Raw genomic sequence first — 19862 nt, 5'->3', positions numbered from 1 at the left:
CATGTCCTTTGCAGTAGCCTCTAAATAAACAAATACATAATTATGTAATTTAGAATAACAACAACAACAACTTACAAGGATGATGTCTGGACTGGAACCTCCAAACCGAGTCTTCCCTTCCCATGTTAGGGTGCCGATTGGTGAACGACATGGTGTGCTCAAGGGTGAGCAGCAAGGAGATTTGTTTTGTAGTTTCAGTCCAACCTTGTGGCGGTTCAGTGTCTTCAGTAGCTCAGCCGTTTCTTCTGAGCTCATGTTGTCAAAGTAGACAGTGGCACCCACAATCTGATCACCTATGAATTTTTTAGAGACAAAAAAGTCTGTTAGAATACCTGTCAACATGTAGGTAAGACAAATCTCATTTCGTCTTACTATAACACAAGAATTCTCTGTCTGTCTTTGTGTGTGTCCCTGTTCATCCAATCTTCTTCCCATTTGGTGAATGTTTTGCTGGGACCCCAAAGATGTGCATTGTCAAAATTTGGTGCAATTGAGCATGTGAAACATTCAGTATTAATACATTTTAAATAAACAAGCAAACAAGGCTCTGTGACTCTGTGCAGCAACAGGTGCAGGGCTTCAGGGCTCTGCAGAGAGCAGACTGTGAGCAGCGTATGTCTCACTATGTGTATTTCACAATGTTTCTGACCACTAATTACATTATCTGAGAGGTTTGGTGTATTTCTTTGCCATAGTTGACTAACGTCTAACCAGGGGTCAAAGGCCAGTGACCGCTACTCTGTGCTGTGAAAAGACTAAGTGCGGGTGTGCAGTACCAGGAAAAGGGAACAGCAGCTGCCTGACTAAAGCAGTTGCTTTATGCTGCATGCATATATGTCATGATATATATGCATGGGTTTGAACTTCCTAGATCAAAAACTCATGAGCAAAATTTTTTTAAAATACAAACAATGCCTCTTTCCAACTGAGACAACAAGCAACTTTTTGTCTAAAATGAGCTGTCCTACAATTGAGCAGATTACACTGCTCTCTCTGTGCAGCCTGTTGTGAGATGACTGCAAAGGGACAGTCTACAAAGTGCACCGAAAAAAGATACTACAAAAATATTCAATAACTTCACACATGACAAATCAGTGGTCTCCTTTTGGTTATACCACAATGCCTAATTTGGAGAAAAAAATGATTTCGCATAATTTTGGTGTTTTGTTTGGAAACATAGTCAATGCTTTATTCTAACAATTTTACTATCCCAAAAAGTTGTCACACATCAGTGGTGTCCTGTTGGTTATAAAACAAAACTTAGTTTGTAACACATTGATAGAAAATTTAATTGAAAAAAATTGATGAATAAATTCATGCTAATGCAGTGCAATATTATGTAATATTCAGTAACTTAACTCTAACAAAACAGTTTTCTATGTGTCTAATGTTCGCAATATTCAAAGACAAACGAACTGATGTCGATGAATGAACAAGCTATTTGGGCTCCAGGTGTCTTGCTCAGGACCCAAAAAGGTGTGGTGTCAAGTGTGTCTGAATGGGTAATTCTTGAGAAAGCTGCAAGCAGCAACACTACAGGCCAAGCACTCGGCCTGTTGCACTAGTACTTAATGATTTGAGAAACAAAATGTATTTTCTACCTTCATATACTTTTCCAGATCGTGCCGCAGGGGACTCTCCTTTCACCTCCTTAACATAGAGCTCTCCTCCACTTGTCTGTTCAATGGTCAAGCCAGTTTTGTCAGGACCCTCCCAATCTGGAAAGAGCACCTCTCTTGTTTCCTCCTCTTCAGCCATCTGTATAAATAAGCATATACAGTAAATAATAGGCTCAAGTGAAAAAAACATAAAGTAGTTAGCAAGAACTTACAGCATGTGCATTTTCACCAAGGTATGCAGGATAAAATATAGAAAATACAAGGGATTTTTTTCTGATCTTAACTTTATAAAATACCTTGTTTTTGCTTTCCTGAGTTTAAGCCCCGGTGTGATGGAAGCGCTATCTTGGTTTTCCTGCATTCAGAAAAGACAACAATAATCATTAAGACAAAATCATAAAAACAGTGCATCACTTTATGTTCATAAAGTATTCTCTTCCAGACAAAATGATCTTCTGTCACCCTTCAGATAAATCCTATTTAGCAGCACTCAAGTAGGTTTGGCTTGTAGGACCCAATGGGCAACACTAGATGGTAGTGAAACCCTGTCACACAACACAGCCTCCACCCCCCTCCCTCTCTCCCTCGCTTCTGAGTGCTATTATGTTTTGGAAATTTGCTTGGAGTCAGACCACACCCTGCCCTGAGGAAAGCGGCCCAGTCCTGCTCCCGAGCTCCGATGTCAATAGAAAGAAAAATGATGGTTGAAGCTGCCTTGCTTTATGAAAACACACACAGAAGCGCAGAAATGCATAACACATACCCATACACCTCTTTGGAACAGACAATCATTGTTTCATTACTACCAAACCCTCCACAACCTTCAATTACATAAAGCTGTCTGACCCATGTGTCTCTATCTAGCAAGCAATGCTTTGAATGTTTTACATTGCATTCATTTGTCAACCACTATCGTGCAACATGACTCACAATTTTGTTGTTGATAGTTTAATTTAGGCAAAATTATTTCACGTGCAGTGTTTTATCCAGTGCTGGAGAATTTGACTTGATTGTACCAACAGAAACCAGTCAATATTTAGCAGTACAGAAGCTTTTTGGCTGAATGATATTGCACTATGAGACACTGACAAAGCTATATTACCACAGCCATTTCAATAACAGACTCATTCTACAGCTGCCTGGTGCAGCTTACCACATCAAGCTGCACAGCAACTTGGTAGGTTTCAGTAAGTTGTCTATTTGCCTTTAATCAGCCAAAATAAATGGCAAAAGCCTAGCCACAGGCTGGCACAAAGGAAACAGGATATGAGTCATAGTGGTGACTGGTTGCATACATTTTATGAGGTGGACCTGACAACCAGAGAGCAACTTAGAAAGGGACAGTAGAGGATTTTTAGTAGTTTTATCACCGAGCTTTATCATTTTTCAGAGAACTGCAAGATACAAGTCCTGGGTGGTCAGCTAAGCACTTAATACTTGGGGGTAGTCAAATATGCCTTTTTTTCTCCCTTTGTTTGTGTGATCTATATAACTTGGCATGTCTTGCCTCTATCTTTACCTTGAGATAAGGAGACCTCCTCCAAGATCATTATTAGAGGTGATGACATGCAGTGAGATTGCAGAGATAATACATAACAAACTGCTGGTGATAATTTTATTCAAATACTATTGTAGAAATAACCAGATAAGGGACTATTTGTTATTTATGAGCAGAGGGGGAGGGGTAACAAATTGGGAAGGCATGTCAAATAATTTTTAAAGCACTTTGGAGGGCTTTGTCTTTTAATTTGGCTTAAGGGGAGGGACATATGACTTTTAATGTTTGTATTTTGATTTCTTTTTCTTTACAAAAATACACCTTTTTACTACTGTATGGTGACAAGACTGACTAAACTTGGTATCTCCCATCCCTATGTTACCCCCACTAGAGGTGGGAACACCACACACCACTACAAGTTAAGAATTACAATTTTTCTTTCTATGGCCTCAGAAACATCAATCAGTGTTTGCGCACATGAGCTCCTTTCTCTCAAAGCCCAAAACCAGAGAAATCTCAAACTTGTAATATCATCAAGCATAAAGTTTGGAGCTTCTCCACAAACAATGAACTCAAATGAGCCTAATTCTATTACAATGCTCTCAGTCCTGAAAAAAATCCCATAAACTCAGAACATCCTCCTGGGTGTCATCCATAACATCTTTTCCAACTCATAGTCTTTGAGCAGTTTTAGACTTTATACTTAGGACATCACACATTTGAGTTTTAGCACTCTGGCTGTTTGATTTGCCAGACTGTAATCCATGTTTACTAACATTTTTGACCATAGGAATAACATATATGAATTTTGAAAATTGGTGTGGTTTGCCTTCCTGCTCTTTAGGGCAGGCATGGTCACAGCTACATTCCTACAGGGTTCTCGCAGATCCTAAAAAAGCCTGGAAATGCTTCAAATTTATTCCTCAAAAAAAGGCCTTAACTAGCAATAAAATGTCATAAATCAATCTTTCAAAAGTCTTAAGAATGCTAAGGCATAGGATGTTGGCAATCATGACTCATTTTTTCAGACATTGCATTTGTAAAATTTTAACATAACTGGTGACATAATTTTTTTTTTCAATAATATAAAGTCACAGATCAGGAAAGAAGAAGAAAGGGTTATTTTTTTCGTTCCCCATTCCCCATTCACTAAAGCTGCCACACTGTTCTGCAAGATAACAAGCTGCTGGGAACAAGAGGAACCTGAGGCAGCGATAAAGAAACAGCTCGTTCAAAAGGGTCGGTAATAAGAATCATTTGGTCAACGGCCATCTGCCACTCTCACCACATTGCCAGTTTACAGTTTTTTTTTTTAAACAAATGAGCAGCTTAGAAGAAGATGCTGATGTTTTGGCTAGCTTGCTGGGATGTCAAACAGTGCACTGTAAATTTAGTAGCTCTTCGTTGAGTGTGTGTGACTTGTTTGCTTGTAGACTTGTTTCTCAAACATTAACAGAGCAGAATTTTTGTGAATGTCAGGATGTGTGAAAAGGCATTATAAACGTACAGCTCGGAAAGCAAAGTGTTTTGCAAACTGGTTTCCCTAGCTTACTGGACACTGTCCAAGAGCACGCAACAAGCAATGCACCAATTAACACTAGTCAGTTAATAGATTGATCCCACATGCATGAGATGCTTTGTGGTAACATTAAGCCTACTCACTAAAATATCTTTCTTCACACACTCAGGACTGAAAAACAAGGGCAAGGGCCACTGAGCATGATAATACCAGAGATAGGGATGTTGTTTATGCCAAATATGCCGCCAAACACTTGCAGGCATCTTACAACCTGATCTTCTCCCTCCTCTCTCTCTCTCGTCTCTGTCAGTGTGACATGACAGAAGCAAGTAACATAAATCTATGTAAAGCTTGCAAGTCTTACAGTATTCCCAACATAACGTGGAGCAAACACAGCTGAAATGTGCGAGTGGGACGAACAAGGCCGTTTGTAGTGCCAAAGATCCAGCTTCACCCAATTAGCTCATGTAGATCAAATATCGCTCAGGTCAACTGACACTGCCACTGACAGCATCTTTTTCAAGCCCCTCTGATCCCAGCCTGAGAGTATTTGGACTGAACCAAAACAATTTGTGTTCATCCCATGGGTCACAATACGGTTAATTTTACACATCTAGCTCCTCTCTTCATTCAGTTAATGAAAACAGACAAGAATAGCCGACAAACCTTTCACATGATCTTCGTTTTCCCACTTTTTTCCTTCCACATGCTTCTCAGGGCTTGCTGACATTACTCAGAACTATTCAGTTTCAGTTTGAAAGGGGGGCAGTGAATATGAGGCATTTCACTCCCAAACAAGGCACATATTATTGTTGGCTGGATTAAGTTGTTTTTTTTTTTTGTTTTTTTTTTAAAATCCTACAGAAGGAAGGGGGAGGCAACATCCATGTGTTCACAAAACATCCCCAAGAGCAAAGGAGAGAAAACATTTTTTTTTTAATTCATTCCTTTATATCTCACTCACAGGGATAACCTTGGGACACAACTTTGTCTATCCATCTATCTATTTTCCTACATAATTATCTTAGATTTTTAAACTTATTTTCTTTCTCCCTCATTGAACTATGTGAGCTGTCCCCGTTCTCACAGCTTTGACATATTTCTGGCAGCAGGCTGCAGGGAGGAGCTGAGGCTCACAGCAATATAGGAGGGAAGGAAAGAGAGGGAGGGAGATGGAGAGAAGAGGAAATGGTAAAAAAAAATAAAAAAAATTAAAGAGCGAGAAAGGGAGAGGAATGGTTGTGAAACCGCTCTGTGGAATGTCAGCATATGAGTTGAAAGTAAGAGGAGGAAAAACACAGCGCAATAACTGAAGGGTCTCCTCAGCAGCTTACATCTGCACAGATGGCATCCTGAATATTTACACATCTCACTCTTCATTCTTTATCACTCTCAAGTTTAAGAATCACCCTATTTAGCTTAGAATATGCTCCAACATAGCATAACCTATTTCGGATATGGAGCACAGAGACACAATTGAGTTGACAAAGATCATGTGATCAGACATGAATTGTTTTGTGAATGGATTCTAAATAAGTAAGGCTCTGTTCTTGGGATCATAAGACAGGCAGGCGGCCTGTGACTCAAAGCAATCAGGCAACATGACAATCAACCCGTCCTCTTTCCTTTCCCTTGCATTTCTCCGACATGCCAGAGATTGACATTCCTGATGCCAAATGTCTGTAAATTGGATTAATGACGTCATCAAAAGCATATTTGAAGATGAAAGAAAACCAGATTTTTGCGAGAAGCGTTGGAGGAAACCGTGGAGGCATGGGGGCCAAGGGAAACAGATCAGCTCGTTTATCTCTCACATTTTATTATGGCCTGGTATGTGTGTTGAGCAAGGGGGGATGTGAGGACAGTGCGCCAGACAAAAGCTTCAGTTAACTAGAATGCGACCAAGGAGCTTTTGTGGAAACGCCTCTCTTATAGCCTGTCACTGGCCTGCATAACGCTTGGTACAGCCTCTCCTGCTAGCTTTCCCGCCACTCCTTAGGAATAAATCGCTCACAGCTGCCGACTACAAACAGTTAAAACAGTATGAGCTCGGCTGGCTCTTGACAGGGTTGTTTCATAAGAAGGGGAAAGGGGTTCGAGCGGAACAGGTGGTGTTTGGGGCAGGAAGGAGGGGTGCAAAGAGGAGTCACAGGGGAGCAGAAGCAGCCGAGTGTCAGGTTTCCACAAGGCGGGCCTTTCACAGCTGAATGGCAGTGCTATGACCTTCCAGGTTCAAAGGAGGCTTTGCAACAAACATTCCAACAGGGGTTTGACGTCTGGCCGCATAAAAAAACGCTGTTCTAAGGTGACACTGACTAGATGGCCTTGGAAAAGAGTGATGGGTGATAAGAACTGTAGTCTTTCCTTTACTGAACCAGTACCAGATGTTTGGATCTTGTGCATTATGTCTGAGGACGCTCACCTTGGATTGCTCAAGCAGGGCCGAGGCCTTCGGTCCAACGCTGTGTTTCTTGTGTTCTTAGCTTCTGTTGACAGAAAAACAAAAAAATGGGATTGACATTAAAATGATATGAGTACAAGAAGACAAGAAGTTCTACTGTTATCATTGAAAGAAGCCTGCGCTGACGTCATCATGCTGCTCTCATTCACAGCAGCATGCCATATTTCAGTTGTATGTTTGACAGATCACGAAAAATATTCCTCACTGTTGATAGTAAAAGTCCTGCTTTAAAAATTGTACTTAACACCTGAGCAAATTGGCTTGATTTTTTTTTTTTTTTAAACATGGGGAAAAGTTACAGGTTGTGAGCTGAAAGAAAATTATCTGAAATTTAGCAACAAAAAAACAAAGAAAAAAAATGTAAAATAAATTTAAAAAATCATCAATAAATAACAAAATCATTTTTAAAAATATGTTGGCGAAGAAATTAGCCATTTCAAAAGAAATCATCTGAATGCAATCGGGTAAATATACTTAAATATTAAAAGTAAAAGTAGTCAATGCATAAACATTTAAATCATAATAATTAAAAGGAAAAACAACTCCGACCTCAAAGCTGGAATCATTCGATTCTTTTCCAACAATTGTGAAAATATTTACCAATACATTTTCTAAACAACTGATCAACCATTTCAGCAAAACTTGTATGTTTTCATATGGTCTGCTTACAAAAGTCTGTACAGTGACAAAAGTTATCAAAAAAATATACTGCAGTAAAAACTGCAATATTTCCCTCATGAGTATAGTGGAGTTGAAGTAAAAAAATAAGATTAAAGTTTAAAATACACAAGTTAAGCATCTCAAACTAAAGTATAGTACTTGAGTAAATGTACTTAATTACATTCCACAACAAGTCATTGTTGTGTAAAGAGGTGTGACCCAACATGAAACACAAAGTCACACACACTTATATTCAAGATTTACTCATGGCATTTTATCGTTCAGGCTCAATGGACCGCACATGACCAATCAGAGCCTTTAATAGTTAACCAACAGTAGCAGCAGTATTGACCCTGGCAGGTAGCTATGCAAAAGACTCCCTTTGAGTAAATAAATCCAGCTACTTGTTTGGTGTGGCCCCTCACTTGTGCACATGACCAGATAGATGGGCACACTTCCTATCCAGGATCCAGTTCAGCTTGATGGAATTTAAACCTGATTGTTAAAAAGAAACAAGATATTTTTTAAGGAAATGTGTTATGATTATGAATTCCTCTGCTCGAGTTTCATTTACTTCTATGATGACTGTCAGACAAGAATGCACTACCAAGGAGTAAAGTATGAAACTAGTGTAGTTTAACTGCAAAAATGGGCAGCCGCATAAGCCAATAAATCAATAAAGTAATGTTGCAACCATATTCATGATTTAGATTGTTAGTGTCAGCCTCCATACCAAGTCGATCTTACTCTCACCCGCTGTGACAAGCCCAAAATTTTACCGGACTTACGAGGATTATTGCTTCAGCCCACCGGCACAATGTGAAACAAAGCCTTCTCTTTGTCAGTCCCAGTACAAACAGAACCAAACTTGATGCGTGTACAGACAGGCATCTACCAGTGGGAACATGTCCCTCACAAAAATTCTTCAGAGACAGACTCTGCAACCCCGTCATTAACCTTCTCCTCTCCTGCTCAATAAACTAAATTGCTCATTACTTTATGAAAACTTTGCCAAATGACTGTGATTGCACAACTATTTCTGATTTTGAATACCTATGCTAAATGCTAAATGAGGTGAGTAAACACACTCCTTAAATCATTGGTGCAAAGCTTGTAAAATTCTTCAAAGATTTGCCTAAGGGTGCATTGTTGTTGATTTCCTTTTTGAACAGGTCCAACACTGACATAGACGGGACATAGCTGAGATAAATGCCAGCCAATGCGTGGTTGTCATTTTGTTTGTGTAGGGAGACTTGCGTCGGAGCAGCTGTGTACACTTTCTAACACGTACTCTTGTTACAGAGACGTATTAATCAGACTGCCATGTTGGGAGTCACCCAGGTAAAGGGCGGACTGAATGACGGAGGTACATTTTTGTCAAGTATCAGTCTAGTGCATCACTAGTGTCCAAAACAAAATTAGAAAAAGGGAATGTGAGATCTCTGATTGTGACAGAAATGCGTATGACTTTTTTCTCCCTGAGATTTGTTGATGAATGTGCTTTGCGATAGCATCCACAAACATGGCTCAAAAGATCAAAAAAAGATTTCCCCTCCTTCTATCGTCAATACTTGTGTGGGGCCACACACATAAACACACACACAAACATGCACAGTAAGGTGAAGCGCGGTCACCGACGGCGGGGAAAACAAATAAAAACAAATGCCGCGTTGCAGAGTAGAAATACCACGCCAGAGTCCACGAGGCGGATCACGTCGCTTTGCCTGTGTGTTCTGCTTACAGAGGGAGCAGCTCAGTCCACAGCCCCACCCAGGCCTCTAGTCACACACATTCCTTGATAGAGCCGTCAGGCCAGCTGGAAGAGAGCCCAGCCTCTCCCCACAGTGACTAACTCCAAAGAAATGTCCTCTTTCTCTCTGACTCTAGCTTCATTCTATGCCGCCCACCCTGCACCCTGTCTGAGTGCCCACCCTCCCCCTGCAATCACCCCCAACCTCCAGGTTCTGCTCAAATAAACAAGAACACCACACTCAGTCAGATATGCACATTTAAAGGCACATTCGCTCAAATGGAGACTGAAAGCAGCACAGGAGCAGCAGATTCCATTTTCATCATCCATGTCACCGCCAACATTTTAATTGGCTCCACCTGTGTAGCAGGTAGATGCACTAACAGCACTGAACACCTCACTGCTGTTTGTTTACACCCCATCCCAGCAGCGCTTGTGTCTTCTATATCTTGAGGGTGCATACCTGGACTGTCCTCATTTGTGCTTAAGTAGGTCACAGCACACTGGAAACTGATCAAAATGGCTGCAGGCAATCCATCAGGTTGATTGCCAAATCCAATCAATTTGGGGAACAAAACACGAGCAGTGTGACAATGATTAAAGCTCAATCGTAAGCAAATCAGGCGTAGCAATGCTGCGTCGTGATAAGATTTGATTATGAACGAATAAAAAGGCACTCAGAGCACAGAAGCAAAGAGACAAGCAGTGACCAAATCATTTGTGTTGCCAGAACAGACAAGACTCCCTGTTCCTCTCTTCATTGTAGTCTGACGCAGCAAGTACAGACAGACACAGCAGGCCCCAGCGTAGGTTCAACCCCTGCCTAAAAAACGCAGATAGGACATATGTGTGACACATATAAAAGGAATCCATTCCAAAATAAATGGTTCTTTTCTGCACTCCATAGTCAACATAGCCCTAAACCAAACCACAAGTCCTGCAGAAGACCAAAGCCTGCCCACTGACGCCAACTTGGCCTGCTGCTGATTAAACTATTGTGACTTTGGCAGGAGTTGTGCACAAAATGGAAAAACTGAAGAAAACTCTTAAAATGCTCCTCTCTTCCTCTTTATGAGATCACAAACAAGACCAGGGCTCATTTCTTGAGTTTCATGTGAATGATATTCTAAGTCCTCACAAAAAGAAGGTAAAAGAAATGTTTTACAGTATATGAGGCGGAAAGTATCAGATAAATCACGGCTCCTATCTTTACTCATTGTTCTCTATTACACCCCTAGGCATCCAAAAAGGGAGGATCGCACTTTGAATTTCCTCTCCTGGGGTTTCTCCCATTTTTTCCTTATGCGTCAAGTTTTTCAGGGGAGTTTTTCCCTCTGTCTCAGCTTAAGTTGCACTATAGTGTCATGGGCTATACAAGAAAAAAAAAACAACAATAATATTGTTGCAAAAATGTGACAAAACAGTGTTGCTATAGCTGAAGTCCTGAAATGAGAAGTGATCCTGGACTAGTGCCTACAGCAGTTTTAGAGCCAAACACATTGAGCAATAAATTAATCAAGTAATAAAATGATGACAAGCAGAGCTGCAAAATAACTGAGTTGTGTATGCAAATTTTGAAGTGGCATAACTAGTTACAGCAGAGAGAGAGAGAGAGAGAAAGGGGAGTTCACACAGTGCCGCTACATAAATAAGAGCTTGCATGAGGTGTAAAGACATCCATAGAAACCTTATATAGGCTACGCCATATAACTGCACAACTTCAACTCAATTTAGTTTGTCTTTCGCAGCTGCTGTTTGAACAAGAACAAATGCAAGTCCTTTCATGGAGCAGGAGACAAGAAGGTTAAGAGGAGGGTTAGATGGCAACCATAGCAGCAGATGTATATATAGACTTCCTTAGCTCAGGAGCTTCAAGCATAAGCACAGAGTTTTAGGATATGTATTCATACTTACATATCTTACATATTCAAACTTCATACATACGTATTCAGACCACACCAGAGTGGTGCAGAGTTAAGAGCAAGAGGGAGTGATGGATTGTTACGAGCACCATTCTTGTGTATCTCGTGGCAGATAAAGAAAACCTAAACAAAGCCGAATGTATTTCTAAATTTACATTCCAAGCCCTGTTGCCCTGACATTTTGGCTGCCTCACTCCAAATAGAGTTTCTGTAACAGATGCTGCGCGTCATTCCTTGCGCAGGGCAACATGGGGGTTGGGGGTGTAAGACAGACAATTACTTGGGTGCAAGTAGACTGGGCAGTAAGGCAACAGTCAATGAGGAGGGACATCACTTTTCTTGTGCTGCTTTCAAACACCTTTCAAAAGAATTTAACTCTTTGATCTGTGTGCAAATTGGAGCACTTTCTTTCAAAAACATGGGGAAAAATTTAATAAGCAACTTGGTAAAAAAAAAAAAAAAGTTCCACATATTGTAAGAAATTAGTAGGTTTAGAATTTTTTTGTAACGGTAGGGAAAAATGTCTAAGGAAAGAAGAAAAAGCCAGAGAAAAACTATATTTATTGCTACTTATTATGACAGAATATTTAGAATTTTTATAATTTTAAGCACTTTTTCTAGATCATTCCCCCTTTTTCTTAAAAAAAACAAGAACTAATTTTCTGGTCATTTTATTTTACCTTTATTAATTTCTTGCTAATATTTGGTAATTACTTCTTTTGTTGCTCATTGCCTCCTTCCCATGTTTATAAAGGAAATCAAGCCAGTTTGCTTAGGTTTCGAAGGGCTAAGATTGATTGTTTTTGGATGGAGTCATATAGCAGATGTGTAGCAGAGCAGTGGGGAAAGTTATCAGCTTATCAAAAAAATGATTCACACCCTTTTTAAATCCCAAACCTGCAGAGGCCACACCAAGCTAAGAGCGACAATAAACAAGTCGGAATTGCATGCATGTGCATGGGTGTGACTTTCAGAGGTATTATGAGTGACTTGTGAGGACTATCTCATCATACTTCTTAAATCACTATTTCTTAACAACAAGGCAAGCCATGCTAATGATAGGTGCTCCACAGAGCATACTGAGGAGGACGTGCTGACACATTCCAAAACCAGCACTGGATGGATGAGAAGGGAGTGGCAGCTGGATGGATTGCCTCGAAAGACTTTCTAAACTCGCACACTACAGTTAGATGTTTATTTGCAGCTGGGTGAAAACTAAACTTCCCATCCTGGAGCCGTTGCCCATCTGCAAATTTTCTATTGTTTTATTTAACCAATCCCTTGGGTGTGACTTCAGAGAGTCAGCCGGGTGTCCGAAAGCTGAGCTTCGATTCTAAAGAAGTGTGAAAAAAATAAGCTAGTTTGATCGCAGTCACCCACCCTTCTTCTAGCTTATTCAATACATCCACCTCCCTTTTTTTGCCTCTCCTCGCTGTCCCTCCTTCAAACCACCCACTCAACAAACCCATGAGGAAATGACAGAGGAAGTGTGCTAGAGACCAGTTTCTTTCCGTTTCACACTGGCACGGCTGAGTAACACCACTCCTCTTGCCTTGACTGCCACTCAACGGTCCAAGAATATATAGTGCTTCTGTGAAAAATATCTTAACATGATCGGGCTAGAACTCCAAACAGTCATGAGGCATGTCCTTTTCTTAAGGCTAGTGGGAAGACACTGTTTGTCACATGGGTGGCAAGTGCAACAAAATCGGCATGACCGGCACTGCGCACTCCCTCTGATGACTGAGCAACTAAGCTTCCCCTGTATTTCACAGTGTGGTTCTTTGGCATCTCAAATGTCTTATATTACCCCAGGTGACAACATAATGTAGCCTCTGTACTGCTGCATTGGTAGACAGCGCAACTATTTAGACAAACAGTGTCCGCCCTGGGCTGAGATGAGGCCCTGTTAACCGACAAGCGCTTTAGCTGCAGGCAGTCAAGAACCGGTTTTGAAAGTTTTAGCGCTGGAAATATCTGTTTCATATTTATTGTGTTTGTATAAGTCCATACCCTTGCTTGCAGCAAAATTCAACATCCACACTATCATATGTAACATCATGGATACCATATTGAGCCATATTATCAGCTAGTAAAACATTAAATTTTGAAATGCTGGGAACACAAAACATGTGATTGCTTAGATTATAACTTACTGCCCACAGACCTTTTAGGCCTATGTCACCATTTGGTTCTTAAAGCAGACTGTGTCACAATCAATCACCTTGACAAGAGTAATTTGAGAAATGCCAGACATTTACAGCTGTGGGGCACTCGACATGAGTTAACTGCGCATTGTAGAAAAAGGCTGTGCAGAGCGAACAAAAAGCAACTCTTCCTAACACTGAAATGATTTTTGGGTGTGGCAGGAGGGAGCAGTGGAGGACAGGCTGCTCCACACTGAGAAGTTTGACTTTCAACTGAGATTCGACAAGGGATTACATCTGGTCTGCATTTTTCCTAAACTTTTCCCTCAACTTGAACAAATACGTCACATCAAACGCAGACCAGACTATATGTTATGATTCTAGTTTGAGGCACAACTGGAAAGATGCTGTTTGTGCTTTAAATATGTGCACACGTTTGGCAGAAACATAAATATCTCTCAACTTTTTGGGGCAGATAAAGCGTGTTTCTCTCTTTCTCCAAAAGTGCGAAGTCTAAGTTCCCCCCTCTACGCCTCAAACCTGGTTTCAATTAGCTTGTCTTTCCAAACCACTACATTCCATTACTCCCCTCCTCGCCCCCGCCCCGCCCATCCCCCCTCACTAACTCACTCCCTGACTCTCTTTCCCTGTCTTCCTCCCTCCTTCTCCCTCTCTACCCCCTTCTTTCCTCCCCTGCACACCCTGGCTTGCCGCCCAGGTTAAGAGACCCAAGGTAAAAGAAAGAGAGAAATCTTGCCCCGTCCAAGATTTTTTGAAAAGTAAGTCATAAGAAACAAACATGCGTCAGTGCAAAGCAGTAGTGATAGTATCCAACTATCTCTTACGTAACACAGCTGTTCAAAACCTGATTTTTATCACATCAACAACCCTCATACAAGTTTGTCACATTCCACAAAAGCAGACTGCATTAAAAAAGGCCCACATATGAGATTTCCACTGACTAATCCATATGACTAATAATTATACAGCACCCTACGACACAGAGCACAGGCAGAGAAAAGTTATGATCAGTACTTTTAATTTAGCTGAAACCATCTGAATACTCCATAAAAGACCTTTGGATGTGTTTCCAACTGCGACAGACATCGGCAGCATGTATAGGGTTTTTTTCAGTTTTTTTTTTTTTTTTGGCTATAAAGGGTGTGCCTCTGTGAGGAGACAGCAAAGCAAGAAAGGGAGGGAGGGGAAAAAGGAGGGGGCGGAGGGAGGTGAAAGAGAGGAATCCACACCCAAGCTCGTTGCTGCAGGCTCTTGAGGAGAATTACCTTTACTTTTTAAACTTCCTAGTCTGAACAAAGGGTGTTTGCTTAAAACTCTTTCCTTTCTCCAACTTGTTCTGTTCAACTTTCATTCAGTGTGTGGGATGTATGTGCTAAAAAAGTTAACTATCCCAAAGACAAGAGATTATGTGTGCGCAAAGGACATCCACGTTGCACAATAGTCAAATCAGTATACAAGTAGAGGTACTTTGCATACCTCTTATTTCTTTAAATCATGAGAAAATGCTCTATATTGTTTCCATGACAGCTGGTTCAGAACTCATATGCACCTTGGATAACAACCTTTGTGTGAAGTTGAAAAGAAAAATTAAGTGCGCAACTCCACTCAAGTCCTCTGCATTCATGTGGTGGCTGTGGGTACACACCCACTTCTCAGGTCTTTTGCAATTTTAAATCGTCATTTAAAACTTACAGTATGATGATATTCACACAAAAACACTGCCACTTTGCAGCTTTATAGAAAAAAAACATAACTATTTCTCTACACATTTTCTCTTCATACTAAACTTTCAGACAGCACAATTTCCTTGAAGGAAAAGCCATAGGACACCACAGGAGATAAACACATGCAATAAAGTAGGACAAAGGCACAGTAATCTTACCACTGATACACACACACACACATACACACACTACAAGTGCCCATTAGAATATTTCAGGAATGTTGGATTTTGCAACTGTAAACCTTGTGCAAGTTGTTACAACTTGCTATTTTTTCAGCACAATTAAGTTTAAAGGAAAGCACAGCTGCTAACTAAGTTTACAAAAACTGTTTCTAAAAGAAGCATTCACTTCAGTGTGAGAAAAGAAAAAAAGTGCATCTTTACCTGTGCGCAGTCTTTGCGCCCAAGAAGCCTCACACCAGCTTGAGCATCCTTGAAAACGTGTCGTGTCCCTGTCTCCCCAGCCCAAGGAAAGCTCTTCTTCCAGTCACAACTTTGCAGTCTGTTAGGATTCTATCACTCTTTTCCTATTTCTTGATCAACCAAGTTTCCAGGGCGTTTTCTCCCCCCTCCTCTCTCCCTCCCTCCTCAGCTCTGAGTTGATTTAAACTTTTTTTCTGTGTGGCTGCTCCTCTGGGCTGAGCAGAGTGGTTGGACAGGGGCTGGGGTAGGGCTCCTGGTTTGCAGAAGGAGGGGAATGCAGGGGAGGGGACCGGTGCGAGGGAGTGGTTCTCAGCAGTCCTGGGACCACCCACTGTTTCACATAGAGGGCTCCAATGACATGAAGTAGGAAAACCAACCTCTGCTTTAAAAAAATGGAAAGAAATGTTAATTTACTATAACATAGCTACATTAAATGTCTTTAAAAGTATTTACATTTATCACCAAACTTTTAGCAGCAGTCAGTGCTTTTGAAACTGCTTTTATATAAAAGGTAATTATAATATCAAAGTGAGCGACTACCAGTGGCTGAGAGGATTTTTTTCTATTCATATATTATTCAAGCAAGATTTGCCTTTGCTGCCTATTATAATAATAAAAAACTGAAAAAGATAAATTTTGACTGTTTCATTAAGCAAATTCAAGGCATGTGACGCATTTTTTTTAGGTTACCCAACTGACAAATATGCACAAGAGGCGGCCTTTCTTGTGCTGCGTTCAGATGCCTCTCACAAGCTATGTAACCCTTTAAAACCTGAGCACTGAGCAGATTGGTGTTATTTTTCCTGAAAAACACGGAGATAACAGCAATGACCATTGTCAAGAAATATCATAAAAATTAGTAAAGGGTGGTGAAGAAAATTACCTGAAAATTAGTTTTTTTAAAGGGGGGGGAGGTGGGATTGTTAAAAAAATATCCAAAACTAGGGCCAAAATAATGTAGATTTTTTTTAAATAACATAATTGTAAATTATGTTATTTAAAAAAAATCTACATTATTATTATTATCATTTTCTGCAGTTTTTGGTTCATTTTCTTGTTAGTTGCTTTTTCTTTCTATTCTTTTTTGTTTGTTTGTTTGCTTATTATTTTTAGTTAATTTTGTTGTTTCTTTTTTTTTTTACTACTCTCTTTTGGGGCATGTGTTGAGTAGCTCATTGCCTTCTCCCCATATTTTTGGAGGGATTAAATTATTTGCTCAGGTTTTAAAGGCTTAAATGCCTTGCATAAAATCTTACACAATAATCACTGCAGCCTTTAAAACTCACTGTATCTTTGCATAACTTCTTGTCATTCTATAATCTATTTATTAAATAGAAAGAAAAAAAATTAAAACGGGTTTTTCATCCAATTTAATCTTGTATGAAGTAGCTTACACAAAGTAACACACCACAATATGTGTATCGTATGATAGGCAATGGCATAAACATGTTATTACAGCATTTAAACTGCTGCACACAAAGTGACACAAAGTTATCATTAGCAAAATGACTAAGCAGTGAGTCCTTTACTTACACACAAAAGACAAAGTGTGTATTTACAGGGCAGGATTTTCCAAAGTTTATTGTTTGAACAATGCCCACCCTGAAACAAGTCTCACTGAATTGTACTAATAGCTGCATGTTTTCCGTTAAATAACTTTATGCCTGTTTTGGATTTTTAAAACATATTAAAGATTTTGAAAGCATTATTTTGTCATTTCATAGGTGGAAATTATTGCAATTGTATTAGTAATCTCAGTCATTGTCAGCGTGAAGACGAGTCTCTCCTCCCTTAAAAAAATTTGTAATCACTAGTGTCACATGAAAGATTTTTTTTTAGAATGAAACATAGTCATAGCCAATGCCGTTCCTCTTACAGTCATGATGTAGTCTACTGAATGATGTTTCAGTTTTGCTATCACACAATGCTGCACCCATCTCAGTCTGCTCATACACAGGCTTTGTCTCTACAAGCTCTAATGCCGGGCCAGCCAAAGCAAACAGAGCGCTGTTTAACCCGCCCCAATATTAGAAAACGTTTTTCCCACACTTTGTGACGTTTGTTTTAGAAAACACTGCAATTGATCACGCCAAAGTTGTACGAGAGACACAGTTGAATTTGTGCATGTATTTATATGCATCTGTGTGGTGAAGTACAAAAGAAGAAATGACATGAGCCTTTGAGTCATTTTGGGTAGTGCCTCAGAAAAACTCAGCATGGGATTACGGGTAATATTAAGGGCAGCACACGAGGCCTTACAGGCTTACAGATGAAAATGTCTCATAAAACTCTGTAACTGCACTGATATTTTTAGGATAGTAATTCTCTGCTTTATCAGGTGAACTCAAGAAAATCCTCATCGGCACCACCCGCCACATTCAAAATGCGTTCACTGGTTCATTTTAAACCTTGTATCATTTAACAATGTTATGTAAGTTAATACAGCAAGAATATTTTTTCATGCTACTGATCTATCATTTTTTTCTCAGTTTTGAGATCAATAAAGTATATCTATCTATCTATCTATCTATCTATGAAAGTCTTTATGCTTCTATCACTTTGGAGTAAAAGAAGCTGAACATTTAAACTATTTATCTTCACCATTTCTATTTTATCATTGATCCATTAATGTTACTTTTAGGTGTAAAATCATAGATAACAGGTACAGTCCCCTCTTCACATTTCTTATAATAGAGGATAGTTGAGCATATTTTATATAAGAAGAGTCCAAAGGGCCAAACTGATTTTTAAGTTGTTGAAATGGTAAGATCGGTCTCTTGAAAATGCTCCAGACAACTCAAACTGTGAGTCTCTGATGCTGGCCTGTGAGGGTTGCGAGCTAATATTAGCCAGCCGGCCAGTCATTCTGATGCAGTGTTTCCGTTATGAAAATGCAACAACATGACCACTTACATTATCACCGAGCCACTGCAGAACTCACACACATCCGCAGCGAGATTCGAGCGAAAATTTGAAGCTTCATCTCACTATTTTAATTCAAAATGACTTGAAGTCTGTTGGGTATCACTCGTGTAAACACAGGACCCCAGGGAGTGTGTCAAACTTTGAAGCCAATTTTCATAGTCGTCAAACATTGTAATTACACCGTCATGTGATGCCCTGCCTGCTGCCCGAAAGGCCTTTTTTCCCATAGACTTACATGGTGAAAGAGACGTCTGTAAAAGGAAAACATTTTTTGAGTATCACAACCTGTGCAAAATAACTCATTTCACTATCGGAATATATTCAATTAGGTCCCATAACAATTGGAAAGTGTAGCAGAGTCACATGATTGAATCATCTAATCCCCATTTAAGTTATGAAAGCGTAAAGTTAGAAGTAGCCGTGTACCTGGGCACCTGCTCTATTGGCCGCACGGTGCAGAAGCAATGCTGCTCATCATGGTCATTTTAAATGCAGAAGTTGAACCATTTTGGCTTCATGCAGCGACTTTCGTAGGAATGAATGGGGCCCCATCTCCAACTCTCTTTCTCATTATACATCCATGTTGAACGCGCCAATGTTAGCTTGATGTCACAGGAGTTCCTGGAGCCTCTCAACTCCGAAAACGTTTGTAAAACTGTAAATGTTGGAAGTGACACAGGTGATTGCTTGCCTCAAACATTTTTTAGACGTGAATTTAATGAGGAAATGGCATATTAAAAAAGTAAAACAACAATTAAACAAAACAAACCAAAATCAAAAAACTTACCTTAACATGAGGTGCAAGGGCAGAGTCACTCTCCTCCTGGGCCTTTGTAGTGCTGGTTTGCATCAAAGCTAATGCTAACCTTTAGCAGATGCTGTAGCGTGTTACACTATGGACAAATGAAAGGAGAAATAAATTAATTAAATTATGAACACATAAATAAATGTGTGAGTAAATGAAAAAGTAGCCTAAGTAAATTAATTATTCCATTATTTTAGTAAGCTATTTCAAATGTTTCATCATTAAATTACTTTAAGCCAACAGTTTTAACCATTCATCTGTTAGCTGGAATAACAATTTCAGCCTCTATCTATGACTTGTAGTTAGCTGTCAACTAGTTGTCCATAAATTTATCCAGCTATTTCAACCATTTGTCCATAAGGCTACTCCCAGCTAGCTATTTTAAAATG

The 19862-nt window shown here is 39.8% G+C and overlaps 1 protein-coding gene across 1 annotated transcript in view; it reads right to left on the bottom strand.

Moving 5' to 3' along the window:
• ahnak (AHNAK nucleoprotein) overlaps nt 1-15950 on the bottom strand; it is a 37255-nt gene extending 21305 nt beyond the window's left edge. The window contains 5 exon segments of the mRNA XM_042493907.1: nt 76-293; nt 1602-1758; nt 1916-1974; nt 7059-7122; nt 15705-15950. Of these exon segments, the coding sequence (XP_042349841.1) occupies nt 76-293; nt 1602-1758 (375 nt within the window). The 5' untranslated portion in view covers nt 1916-1974; nt 7059-7122; nt 15705-15950.
• Nucleotides 15951-19862: the final 3912 nt, after the last annotated feature.

The sequence above is a fragment of the Plectropomus leopardus genome, chromosome 9 (assembly GCF_008729295.1).
Source record: "Plectropomus leopardus isolate mb chromosome 9, YSFRI_Pleo_2.0, whole genome shotgun sequence".
Taxonomy (NCBI): Eukaryota; Metazoa; Chordata; class Actinopteri; order Perciformes; family Serranidae; genus Plectropomus; species Plectropomus leopardus.
This window is presented reverse-complemented; position numbering and strand designations above follow the sequence as displayed.